Here is a 12850-nt window from a genome sequence, read left to right as displayed (position 1 = left end):
ATCAGCTCACAAAAATGCCCTTCACTGTGTTCTTATGCTGTGAAACCAAATGGATGCGTTAACAGAATAGCACCACAATGCATCATAACTCATAAGAGCAAATAGGCTGTACAAGGAGACAGTGTTTGCATTAGAATCTCTGTTCCTGTTATGGAAAATATTAAAAATTCAGCTAGAGCTGTAGATGGTCTCCACGTAAATGCTGTCATTGCCAGCACATGCTGCACTACATATAAACAAACAGAACTGCAGTCAGGTTGTCACTGATCTCAGGAGAGGGGTAAGTTGCTTACCTAGGTAACTATACTTTGCTTTTTTGGCTTCTTCTTTTGATTCATTCAAGAAAACAGCTTTCTTGGCTGCCAGATCATAGAGCAGAATTCCACCAGACCAGTCAAAGGCACCCACAGCACCAAACATTAAGACTCGCTGTAGAAATAACATAGTGCAAATTAAAATGGAGGAAGAGAGGGCAATTGCCAGTGCTGGTGACCTCTATCAGTCTGCAAAGCTCCTTAGTAGGTTGCAATGTTTTCTGGATTACAGCTCTGCACTGTTTCCTGGACCATGTAGCACGGGCAGTTTTACTGGCTCCTAGTATTGAAGGTGCAAGGTGACTGCCCAATACCAGAGAAGCAGCTGCACATCTCCCAGTTCTCTACACGTCATTGTTTGCAAAATCCGATCACTGTTATCCCTACAGCCAATGCAACTAAATGTTCATTAGCTACCTCAGCTTCCACTGTCTTCCCCTCCTGACAAGGACAGAGATCATGCTTTTCTTGGATGGACCAGTGTTTTAAGCCAGAGGATTCTGAAAGAGCAGAATTATTTTATTTGCAACATGATGGAGTCCCTGATCTTGTACTCTGGAGACACAAATGCCAACTAAATCAAAGCTGTCGACTGAAGTTAGCTCTTTCGTGCATTGGAATAAAAAGAATCCAGTAGTTATAACAGGGGTCATGTGAGACAGATCCCATCCTAAAATAAAATTCACAACTGACATTTAAAAAGTGATATTTTTTACTTAATTGACACATTCAAAGCAAGCAATGGCTTGCAAATGAGATTTGACTACATAGTTCTCAAACTTCTTTATCAGCATCATTTCTTGCGTAAGACCTTCTGAATCCTTCCAGGTATCAAAACGGCAGAACAACATGCAACTATTTAGCAAGGTTAAATGTAGAACACTTGCCTTATCCAAAATCTGCACACTGAAACCAGATTGTGCAAGTTCATATTCCAGAGCATCACCCTGAGTACCTGACAATGCAAAAGAAACAGGGTGAGCCACTTTTTCCTTATACCTCAGAAGTTACCAATGAAATAGAAAAACTTCTGTTTACCTTCTATCCCAATAATACTCTGCTGCAGGGTCGAAAGCAGCCCATCTAATGCTGAATAATTGGTCACCTGAAATACATTAGTGTCATCTGGACCAGATGCAATCAGCCGCAACTCATTCAGGGCCTTTGGTTTTTTGAAGGCATCCCCCACCTGCAGAAGAGATGCAAATTAATCAGAAGCAGCAACCTTTAGAGTGCTCTTATTCTCCCATGTACTTAAGGATGGAATCACTTGAGTTGGTGGTAAAAATTTCAGCTTCAACCACCCTATGTAAACCCAGAAATAGTAATTGATTTGGAAGCCAGTGAATTAGACAATTTGAGTGTCTCCTGGAACCAGACTTTTACAAAACATTTACAGAACATCTTCATGTAACTGGCTGGTGCAGTATTTGGTGTATATAACTTTGTTGTACCCAACAACGAAGTTTGGAAATCAGTAAGTCACATGTAATCATAAAATCAAACATCTTCCGCTGTAAGAGAAAGGATGAGAAGAGGTAGCTGAATGACATTACTAGAAGGCAAGGGTAATAGTGTGAGAAGAAACCTACCAGAGACTTGAACTGAGAAACCCTCACGCCTGACATACTTTTTGATCACATTTGTTTTTCTTTATCATTTATCAGTTCATATAATAGCTTTATCTTTCAATTGTTTATTTTATGCATGCTTGTTCCCTTATTTACTGGAGGTGCACATGGTTCAGTTCTCCTTTTATCCCCCTGCCTGGTGCCACCCAGAAATGGAAGGAAGATATGATCCAAGTAGGTTCCCAACTCACCCCAATAGCATAGCGCTCAATTCCCGCCATTTTGGGTGAATTTATCACTGTTGTCAAGTTCATTTCATCCAGAAGTATTTCCCCATCTGTAAGCACGATCATGATCTTGGCTGCATCCTTCCGGGATCCGTGACTTTCAATGAAGATAGAATCCCTGGTAAAACATAAAAAAAAAAAAAAAAAATAAAATATTTGCAGCTAACAGTCATAGCAAGGAGACAAGAAATTTTCTTTCACATTCATTTATCTTAAAATGGCCAAGAGCTGTCTCTTTCTATAACTTCCTGAGTCCCCTCATACCAGCAATTTCACACTGACAGATGACTTTTACAACCTTCTAAAACATGGCACAGAAACTGCTGCCTGCCATTCAACCTCTTACAAATAAACAGGACTGCTTTCAGGACCTGAATATTCATGGAAGTCCCTCTCCCTTACTCGTGAAATGCCCCAGAAATCACCTTCATCATTTCTTGAGCTCCTTTTTTTCTGTTACTTACAGGGCATGTTGCATGGCAGATGCTGTTTTTGTCACATTGCACACCTGCACAATATCAAGTACTTTCTGGAGGGTGGCATTTGGATTCCAGTTTTCTCGCAGGTCAAACTCAGTTCTGATTTCAAAGCCATACTGCACCACTGCAAAATCACACTGGAAGAAAGCAGCAGGTAAGCATCTGCTTGTGACAACTGTTGATTCAGAGAATGAGAGCTCTCTACAACAACTAGCTCAGAAATCCCGAAAGAATATATTATCCAGACTGTGTAGAAATAACATATTCTTAATGAGCAAGTGGCTCTTAAATATGTGTAATGCGGAAACAAGGATTGTTGTAAATATTTTATAGGTGAGGAAAATTAAAACACTGTCTGTACAGACAGAAAAAAATTGTTTTGGGAAACACAAATTTGTTTTTAAGTACTTGCATTTTCCTGTTATGTTTTTGGCACATGTGCAGGTTTCAGAGAGGATTATCTGTAATATTAGTGCATTGTTCCTTCATTTTCCAGGATGATCTGATTATTGTTGCTTTTGTGCTTGTGGGTATAGATTTTATGATATGGGAACAGAGACAGGAAACAAGAAAGTCACGACCGTCACCTTGTACGAAAGGAGAGATGTTGCTCACTGGGCTCCAAGCATGACAGCATAGCAGGGCTAGGGATTTCTATGCAAACAAACCACAGACTTTTCTCTCTACAGTGTTGTTAGGATCAAGACTGAGGACCTACTGCTATGTAAGCAAAATGACATCAAGAACACATGCAAGCTACAGAAGTGCCTTCCCATCCTAATGGAAATAAACCTGCACGGTCCCAAATTCTGGCGAAGAGGCAGGTTAAACGAAGCACAGCACACTTTGTACTTTTAGCCTGCTGAAGAGAGTAGGGAGTACCTCAAAGCACTTCTCATACAGTGTTTTCATCATCTTGTGGATGAATGCTTTTGCTCTTTCAAAATCCTCTGGCTCAATGCTCCCTGATCCATCCAAAATAAAAGCAATCTCTGTCCCAGAGCCTGCCAGGATATGGAAAATAAAGGAGTAAGGAGAAGGCTCCCTGGAGCTCAGTAATGTTGGTCAGGACCAAGTTCTTTATCCAGTGTTATCAATCAACACACAAATAATCTCACTCCAACAGCAACTGAATGGCACCAAGACTGCCCACTGTCATTTCAGCATGAGCCACAGCTCAGCTCTGGAAGCTTACAGCACAGCAACCCCCCAGATTTCATCAGTTCATGACAGTCCACAGCATGATTCTGTTGAAAGATACTTCACCACGTACGCAAGCTATTTTCCTCCTCCTCCTCTTTGTCGCTCTCCATCCAGGAAGGAAGCGTGCTGCCACCATTGTCATTAATGTTTCTGCGTCCTGGTGTCTCAGTTGGCATACTTTCATCTGAAACAGAAAAAAAAAATTGAATATAGGTGACAGGGAACAGGGAGAGAAAACAAAGAGTGAACTGAAACCTTGCATTATTGCCCATGCAGTGTTCCTGCACCTTGCTGCCTGGCAGCTGAACTCTTCCTCATCCCTGCAGGATATAGAGGATCATATTGCTTTCAGGTTCAAGAGTATGGGTGCTATGGAAAAAGCTGTGAGTTTTGAAGGCTGTGGACATCAGGTCTTCATCTTAAAAAAACAGCTACAGTTTAATAGAAATAAATTGCTCCCAGTACACCCAGAAGTGTAAGTATCATAACAGAAACACTGAAAGGAAGATGAATGTGTACATTTTAAAGCACCTATTGCAATCTATCTGTCTTTCCATACTAATGTTTTGGCTGCAGGTCACAGATACAGAATGTAATCTTTTGTCCTCCTGGTTGGCTGGCTAAGGAGGACTGTTATGAATGTAACAGAAATAATTTTTATTTGTTTTACTGTTGCTGGGCAGGTGACTGCAAGAACAGGCTAAGACCTGGATGGATGTATTTACGTTCCCTAAGCAATGAAGCCACCCACCATCACAGATGCACTCTATAAGTTACAGCGAAGAGAGATGTGTGAGGAGTGGAATTTCTTCTACCTGACTCAATCAGAGTGTCTCTCTGCAACTCTGAAAGGAAACCGTCAAAATCTTCATATGCAGACAACATGAGCCAGTCACTTCTAGCCTTCTGCAGATCTTCTGGGACCCACTGGTTGCTAACGAACTCTCCAATCTAGGGAGAAAAGCCAACAGCCATGGAGACTGCACGTTTCATACACACACAGAAAATTGCCTTAATTAAAAACTTGACAGCCTGAAAGGGAGGGAGTTTTCTGAAAGCTTGGTAAAGCAGCCCTGATCCTAGATTGCACAGAAAAACCTTATTTGCAAAGAAAAGGCTAAGAAAAGCTTTAGAGCCATAAGAATTATACAAGTCAGACACTTCTATTTCTACAACTTATTCCTTGACACCCTCCAAAACAAGCTCTCTGGAATCAAGAAGACTGGGAGAGTCAAGGGAGCCATGAGAGCATCTCAGATTGGACATCCTGCATGTCTAATGCAACACTTTTTCTTCCATCCACTGCTAAAGCATAGAAGTAGACACATGGGGTGGATGGAAACATCTCTATCCAACACATGAGCTTACAAGCAAAAAAATGTGGCTTTGACGTTTCTTCCTACTCACCTTAGGAGCATAGAGTTTGACCTTAGCCATTTTGAGGGAGTTCATCACATTTCTCAGCTGATGGACTTCTATAAACACTTGTCCAGATACCATGACAATGATTATCTTGTCAGTCTGTCTGGAGTCATGGTTTTCATTAAAGACTTCATCCCTGTAGAAAAACAAGCCTAGAGGTATTTTATGGGACAAGCTATGTCTTCAGAGCCAGGAATCTGTGCTGCTGGCAGGGTGCTGATGTTCACTGAACTCTCAGCACACAGAAGTCTGGACAATACAGACATGCAAAGCACATGCTCACATTATGCTTCCAGGGATGCTGGCTATCCACAACTAATAGCTCTGCCTTCACAAGCAACACACGGGGCATTTTTACAATGAAGTTCAGTGTTGTCAGAGTCATGCTATTGGGATGAAAATGGAGTCAAGGAGGAAAGCAAGACTCCCAGGGAGACCCAGCAGATGAGTGAAAAATATGGGAAAGGCCTCAGATCTACAAGCACATGCTGAAAGCAAGACCCAGGTGACTGCATTTTCATGCTGACGCTCCTATGTCAGCCAGGAAGGACTTTACACTTTGCCTCTTGGCAATTTCTCCTTGTTGAAAGCCAGAGTTTGACCTGAGAGACCCCCAGACAGATAGATTCACAGGCCTCTGTTGGCAGAGTCTGTCACTAAGAGAAGCATTGGAAAAGTGATAACTGTGAGGGTGTGAGAAGAATAGAGAGGAGGTGCAGGAGGCTGTATTGATGTACATGAAATGCAACAAATCACTTGAGTGTCCCAGGGGCGTCCCGAGACACGTGAACTTACAATACATGCTGCAGTGAGGCTGCAATGTCAGTCTGTGAACTCTGCTGCTTCATATTTCGGACCTTGAAGAGAGCAGTTAATCTGTTGCAGCTTTCTTGCAGGCTCAGTTCAGTTCGGGTCTGTGCTCCATACTGCACCACAGCAAACCTGACCTGGAGAAAGAAGATGGCAAAGCCATCTTGGTCAGACAAGGATCTCTAAGTATCTCAGAGCGTCAAGTTCAGTCCCAAACTTTACTGCACAAACACGGAAGGCCTACATTGCAAATAGTAGGCAGATCAACTATCTTTATCTCTCTGTCACACATTTGTATTCTGGTGTTCCCTTTTGGATCAGCTCCAGGAACTGACTTAATTTTCTTTGGCTTAAAATGATTTTTCTGTCTGAACTTGCTGTATTTATTTTATCTGTCTGGCCAGATCTTTCGCGACCACATGGCTCAGCCTCACTTTGTCCCCAAATATCAGGCTTTATTTAAATCATTCAAAGTAATGGTTTATAAGCCTCACTCATTTGTATGTCTACTGCTTCAAGGTGCCCTGAGAGATGTGCCTGGTAAAACATGCTACTGGCGTGAAAACTCACTCCTAGATCTTCCACTCCCATCTTCAGCTACTCCTCATCCTTGGATCACTAACATTTAACTCTTGCATTACAATATGTAGATTTATTACCAGCATCCCTACGAGTAGTTCAAACAGCAGTATGAGAACTGTGGGACTCTTTCCATTCTTCATTAGAGCTCTGGTCATCCTGCCTACCAGAAAACAAGACTGAGCAGTTTCACACACCTTTGAGCATTTCTGCCACGTTGACTTCATCATACTGATGACTGAGTTCTTGGTGTTTTGAAAATCATCTGACTTGGCGTTCTCTGATCCACCCAGAATGACAGCAATCTCTGTTCCCAGTTCTGTCAATGCAGTTAAATATAAAAGAACATTTGAAAAGGCACCAAAACATCCTAACATTTAGCAAGAGTTCAAGAACATTGACATAAACAACAAATCAGAAACAAACAAACAAATATTTGACCACTTCCAGCCATTCTGAAAGCAGGTCTAGCTGATGATGTGATCTACACGGTAGTAACAAGTTTTATTTTTAAAAAATCTCAGTTAATGATGATGGTAATAGTGATTGAAGTTTACCATAACCTTCAAAACCTCAACCTTTTCCCTCCCCAGCTCTCTCCTGTCACACAAATACAAGCTGCTTTCAAGGAAGTAATGTTTGTTCATGTCCAGTACTTACCTTTGCACATGTGGTTGCTCCATGCACCGCCAAAGTGCTCACCACAAGTAATGCTGACATTGTTTGTGCTCACAGAGCTGCTGGTGGCAGTAAACTTGTCTTTGCTGTTTCTGCTTTGAATGCCGTTTAATTTGGTCTCAACTTAAAAATAAAGAAAGCAAGAATAAAAAAGACAGTCTACATTTAAAAAATACTCTTCTAATTAACATAACTTAAAATCAGCATCTGTTTCCTAGCGAAGATGAAATGAGACCTTATAGGTGTCTAATGTAATCTTCTCAGATTCTTTGCAATGACTGCAAGTAGCAGAGCAAGGCCATACAACCAGCGCTCTGCTCCCTTGATTAAATGCCACAATAGCTCAGGCAAGTTGGAAAGAACAACCTTGACTGATCAAGCATTTTTAAAAATCCCAGTGGATGTCTGTCATATCCATTTGCTAAGAATATAAATGCTTTTCTAAATCCAGGCTTAAGAGCTGGATCTTTTGTATGCACGGGAGACCACAACAGAAAATCCCTGGTGCTTTGTGCTAGTCTTCAGGGCTGAACCCTGTAACCCTGCTGAAGTCAGTATAATACATCATAAAATTCAACTCTTAAGTCTCTCCCAGCGGACCATAGACCTTCCTGCTTAGGAACTCAGAAGGGCCCCGCTGTTAGGTCACAGCCTCATGCTGCTATTTCTGGCCCTCTGCAAAGGCACTGTGCTGGCTCTGCTCCCGTACCCATCCTGGTGAGGTTGAGGAAAGCTGTGCTGCGCAAGTCGGCGGTGAGCAGAGTACAGACTCCGTTCATGTCCTCTGTAGTGGTGAAGGCCCGGCGATGCTTCTTCTGCAGGCAAGTCTGTGGGGGTGGCAGGGAAGGCTAATGAATAACGAGCAGAGCCATAGACAGAGGACGACTGAATATGCCATCTGGTGAAGGTTCAGTATCCCCTGCACAGCACTAAAGGCACCCTAGCAAGAGTAAAAAAGCAAGCGGTGACTCCCTTCCCTGCTGTGATCCCTGCTGCATCAGCTTAGCCAGGACCTGAGCTCCCACAAAGTGTGAGGCTGGGGTACCCCCAGGCTGAAGGTGGCAGCCTCCAAGTCAGTGGCTCTCAAGCCTTCTCTGCCAGTCGTCCCTTCTCCTCTGAGTGGGGCTGGCTGCAGGGAAGTATGAGGTCCACTGCGATCCCCAGATGATGAAAATGAAAAGGACCCTTCTGAGTTTTCTCTCTTGGCTGGCAAGGCACCAGCTGGCTTTCCAACCAATCAGTGTCCAGCCAAGAGCTTTCGGTCTTTGTCCTTCTTTTATGTCTGCTCATTTGTATTTCCCTGCAAACATACACAGTGTTTTGGAAAAATCCAGTCATTCCCAGCCATGGATGTTTTCAGTCCCTTACCAGGATCCAGTCGGAATTCCTGTCAATAGCTATGCCACCATCCTGGACGTTTTTGGAGCCTTTAATTTTTCCTGAAATTGAATGAACGATTGAATGAACAAGGGAGGGAAGGAGGGGAGAACAGTGTGGGTGAAAAAATATTGAAATGGATATGGTACTTATCAGCCTTGGGCAGATAGAATAAGAGTCAGTGTTATCAGCAGCTACAGCAATAATTAGTATGTTGGAAACAAAAAACTTTGCCTCTACTTCAACAAAGATTAGGTGAAGACATAGCTGTGGCAGAAGAGGTCTTGCAGCCTCCAAAGACATCACTCCCAACCTCTGGGACAATGGGTTTGCATTTCTCTCCATGAAGTGCTGAGCTAAGGGACCTAGCAATGTGCTCAGTACTCTCTGAAACACCTTCCTTCCACACATCCTCATGCCCATGTCAAATCAAGTGTTGGGAAGTAGGACTGTACCTTGCAAAGGTATCTCCTGGCACTGGATCCTGTCCTGCAGAACAGTGCACTTTCTCAGCCTGCCCAACCCATTGTCTACTGAGGAAGTAACCAAAATCCTGTGGAACAAGAGAAAAAGTGGAAAAGAGGGAAGGTGGCACAATCAGGAAGAGTCCTTTGATACTGAAGAGTGCTAAAAAAAATCTGTGGGTTAGGGTGCCACACCATATCCTGACAACACGTCTCTCAATTAATTGGACACCGGTGTGGTTTTGAGCTGAACAAGCTACTAAGAAAACATTTATTTTCTCCTATAAATCTTCAACCTTCACATTTGTTCCCCTAAAGCCTCTGAACTGGTAGTGCTCCAAGCTGGTTGCACACCCAGCCATCACTAGAAGACACCAGTAGCAAATTGCATCTTTGGAAATCGGAACATACAATATCCACACCACCGAGTTTGTTCAGTTTCTCTTTCAGATCCTTGAGGAAGGGAAGAATGAGGTTCTCCCTCACCACACTGCTGTCCCAAACGGGTTCTGTCTGGGCTGTTGGCAGGGAAAGTTTCCACCACGCAGCCAGCAGCTCTTCTGCAGCAGTCTCTGGTCACAGCAGACAGTTTTGCCACTGACTGAACTGGGTTAAAGAAGGGGTTTTACTGTCATCCCCCACTTCTCTGTCACTGCAAGTAGGACTTGATCTGAACAACGAATTCAGGAAAGCTATCCCAGACCAAGGAAGAAGTCTGGAAGTGACTTGCCCATAAAATACTGGAGATAAAAGGAGGCTAGAATGCAGTAAGGAAGTCCAAACCCCATCCTAGGAAATGGCAGCACTGTCATATGAAATGGAGACTGCTCTGTGAGTCAGACGCTTTGTGCTGACAGGATAGGAAAGGTTTCTTTACTCCAGAGCTATCTGCTGCACAGCCTTACTACTTTGCTAAGCGTAATATAGGTTATCTCTATAGCAACCACTTGTGGTTGGCTTCTATTCACCAGCCTAGCTATCCTTTTCTGTTCCCCTACAAACCCAACAGTCAAAATATAGCAGTTTCTAGCTCTTTATGGTCTTCAGACCAAGCTCACAACATAACTTTTGGCAGCTGGTGGGTAGACACGACTGCTGCAGCCCTAAAAACCACATGATATACCAGGGAGCTCTGCAGAAAACCAGTTGCTTGCTTCTGCCATCTAGTTAAAAGAGCAGACGGCCTTTTTTGCACAGTGCTATGACTTAGCAGAGGGTGAGGGGAGAAGCATCATGAAGGCTAACAAGCTGACAATGGACACGTAATGATTAAACATTAATATCAGCCCCTAAGAACCAAAGAACAATTCTGGGTCCCAGGCAGGGGAACCTGTAATAACAGTTGTAGAAAATGAGAAGATACATGAGCTCAGACCACGATCATTCACAAAGACCTGGGAAGCCTGGATATGTTTTTCTTTCTTCTGTTGCTTACATGGTTTTGTTCCCATCTGAGTGCTGAAGAACCTTGGGCCACAACGGAGAGTCTGTGTGTGGTGTGATCCACTTCTTGCCAGTGTCAACATTAAAGCTCCTCAAGGACTTGATCACTGAAAACAAAAATAAATGAGCACAGATGGTGACCTGCAGAGTCCTCATTACCAGCACAGGCTCTTGAGCCAGCCGTCCCTGAACCCTACCCACCATGATGGCACAGAGACAGCTGGTGGGAAGGAGAGTTACCAAGCTATGGAGATTTCATTCATTTAGATTAACAAATAATTTTCTTGCCCAACCTAACGGAAGATAAAGAAATGCAAGTCCTGTTTTGGCATCCATGGTCGACCTTTATAACAGAACAAAACATTCCTTGTAACTGACCTGGCACCCTAAAGGCTAAAGGTAATCTTTTATTTTTATTTTTTTTAATGAACTTACTTTCTTTGTGCAAGGCAACCCACAAAAACAGGGTTGATATTGGTGTTTTAACTGTCAGATTCTGTGGCAAGACAACCTTTGTTGCTGTTCACATCTCAGCTCTTGATTTCTTGCACAGGCTGGGAGCATGGTGCTATGACAAACACTGTGAGTTCCAGCACTGAGCTGTGCTGTATGACCAAATCCCTGTCAACGATGCGACAGCTTTGAAAACCTCATACTAACCTCAGATGAGTGTGGCCACAAACTCCATGCCTGACTGAAACTAGTAAATAACAAAATGTGAATTGTATCCATCTAGAATCTCTGCTGATTCTAACTTCACTCAGAGCTGAATATGAGGTTATTCAATTAATTCCATATTATTTCCCAGGCTGGCTACGAATGCATCGGTGGAAGAAGTAAAATACCACAGTCAGGGCAAAGACATGCAACGTGCCCTGACTGCGGTGAATTTTCAGTCTGCTTCTGCTTCCTGAAACGTCCCATACTTAGGGACATGACATGCATCCCTTTCAGAGTGTAGGCAAACCATCCTGAACTACCTCCTTACTTTGCTTATCTCCTTTCACCAACTAAAAGGCCTAAATTAACTCAGAGATGCTTCTAGGCATCTGTATATGCTTTCACTGTAGTAGTCTAAAAATTCCATACATTTACAAAGGCTTCCAGTAAAACTCCTTCAAAGCAAAACAGAAACAGAGCTCCAGATATGCTGGAATGAGTTCAGCTGTCTTTGAAGTAAGGGGCAACTCTCAAGCAGACAACAAAAAAAAAATAAATAAATGATTGCCACAGATGATCTCACTCGTGAATATTCCTGTGCTCACATGGTATTTGGCCTGGGAACAGGACTCTTCAAGTCTGCACCTAGTTGTGCTGCTGTCATGCTGCAAAGCCACATTATTTAAACTTTGTGCTCCTGACTCCCTGTTCGCAGGGATTTCCAACACAAATGACTCAGCTTTTAGCCATTCAGGTGTTTGAATTAAGCGAAGTGTACTGTACTTAACCTGAGGGGAAAAATTGCGTGTAATAAATTAACCAACTATACCAGCAAATTATTTGTAGTTTACATGCTTATACCCTCGGCACAGATCTTTTAGATAAGTTCCAGGAACCTAACCAAGACCCACCAAGACAGACAACTGCACTTTGCTGCACTGCCACTTTGAACAGCAAAACCCACAAATGCTAAAAAGCTTGCTAAAGGAGAGTGATAGAAAAGAACAACTGGAGCACACAAAGAGAGAAGCCTCCACCAGTTACTCCCCCTTACTCTTGCATAACCCAAATAAAGACAGATCAAAATTTGAAAAAAAAAATATTAGTAAGTTCTCTGGGCACCTCTCTTAATAACTTACAAGTTTAACGAAGCTGGGAGCTACCTAAGCTCCTTACGACAAGCACAAGAACAGAAGTACTAGCAGACATAAAACATCATCATCTAACGTGTAGAAGTCAAATGCAAATAAGGAAAATAGTAGAGCATCAACCCTGATATTAACTCTATACTCACAGTAAAACAAGTTACAGAGAACTTTGACTGACATCTCATTAAACAAATAAAATTAATAGCATTTTTTTCCCAAACACATTGGAATTGCAAAGCTTGCCAGAAAGTCTGTGATGCTGATGAGGGTGTGAAATGAATACTTAAACAATATTCTTTCTGTACAGATGGAGTAGATCTATACAGTATTGGATCTTTTGCAAAAGAAACCAGACAAACAAGAATTCTGTCATACAGAATCAATCTAGCATTTATTGGTGCTGTTGCTGGAAGCG

General features: G+C 42.6%; 1 protein-coding gene across 1 annotated transcript in view; it reads right to left on the bottom strand.

Annotated features, from left to right (window-relative positions):
• The window catches only part of ITGAE (integrin subunit alpha E), a 32154-nt gene that overhangs the window by 17471 nt on the left and 1833 nt on the right, over positions 1–12850 (bottom strand). The window contains exons 2-17 of the mRNA XM_032201050.1: positions 10620–10734; positions 9176–9273; positions 8712–8782; positions 8053–8170; positions 7326–7466; positions 6863–6984; positions 6072–6223; positions 5262–5412; positions 4670–4805; positions 3925–4038; positions 3534–3655; positions 2637–2788; positions 2137–2290; positions 1353–1503; positions 1202–1269; positions 294–429 (exon numbers count right to left, since the gene is read on the bottom strand). Of these exons, the coding sequence (XP_032056941.1) occupies positions 294–429; positions 1202–1269; positions 1353–1503; positions 2137–2290; positions 2637–2788; positions 3534–3655; positions 3925–4038; positions 4670–4805; positions 5262–5412; positions 6072–6223; positions 6863–6984; positions 7326–7466; positions 8053–8170; positions 8712–8782; positions 9176–9273; positions 10620–10734 (2001 nt within the window). The remainder of the gene's footprint in view (positions 1–293; positions 430–1201; positions 1270–1352; positions 1504–2136; positions 2291–2636; positions 2789–3533; positions 3656–3924; positions 4039–4669; positions 4806–5261; positions 5413–6071; positions 6224–6862; positions 6985–7325; positions 7467–8052; positions 8171–8711; positions 8783–9175; positions 9274–10619; positions 10735–12850) is intronic.

Source organism: Aythya fuligula, chromosome 20 (assembly GCF_009819795.1).
Source record: "Aythya fuligula isolate bAytFul2 chromosome 20, bAytFul2.pri, whole genome shotgun sequence".
NCBI lineage: Eukaryota > Metazoa > Chordata > Aves > Anseriformes > Anatidae > Aythya > Aythya fuligula.
This window is presented reverse-complemented; position numbering and strand designations above follow the sequence as displayed.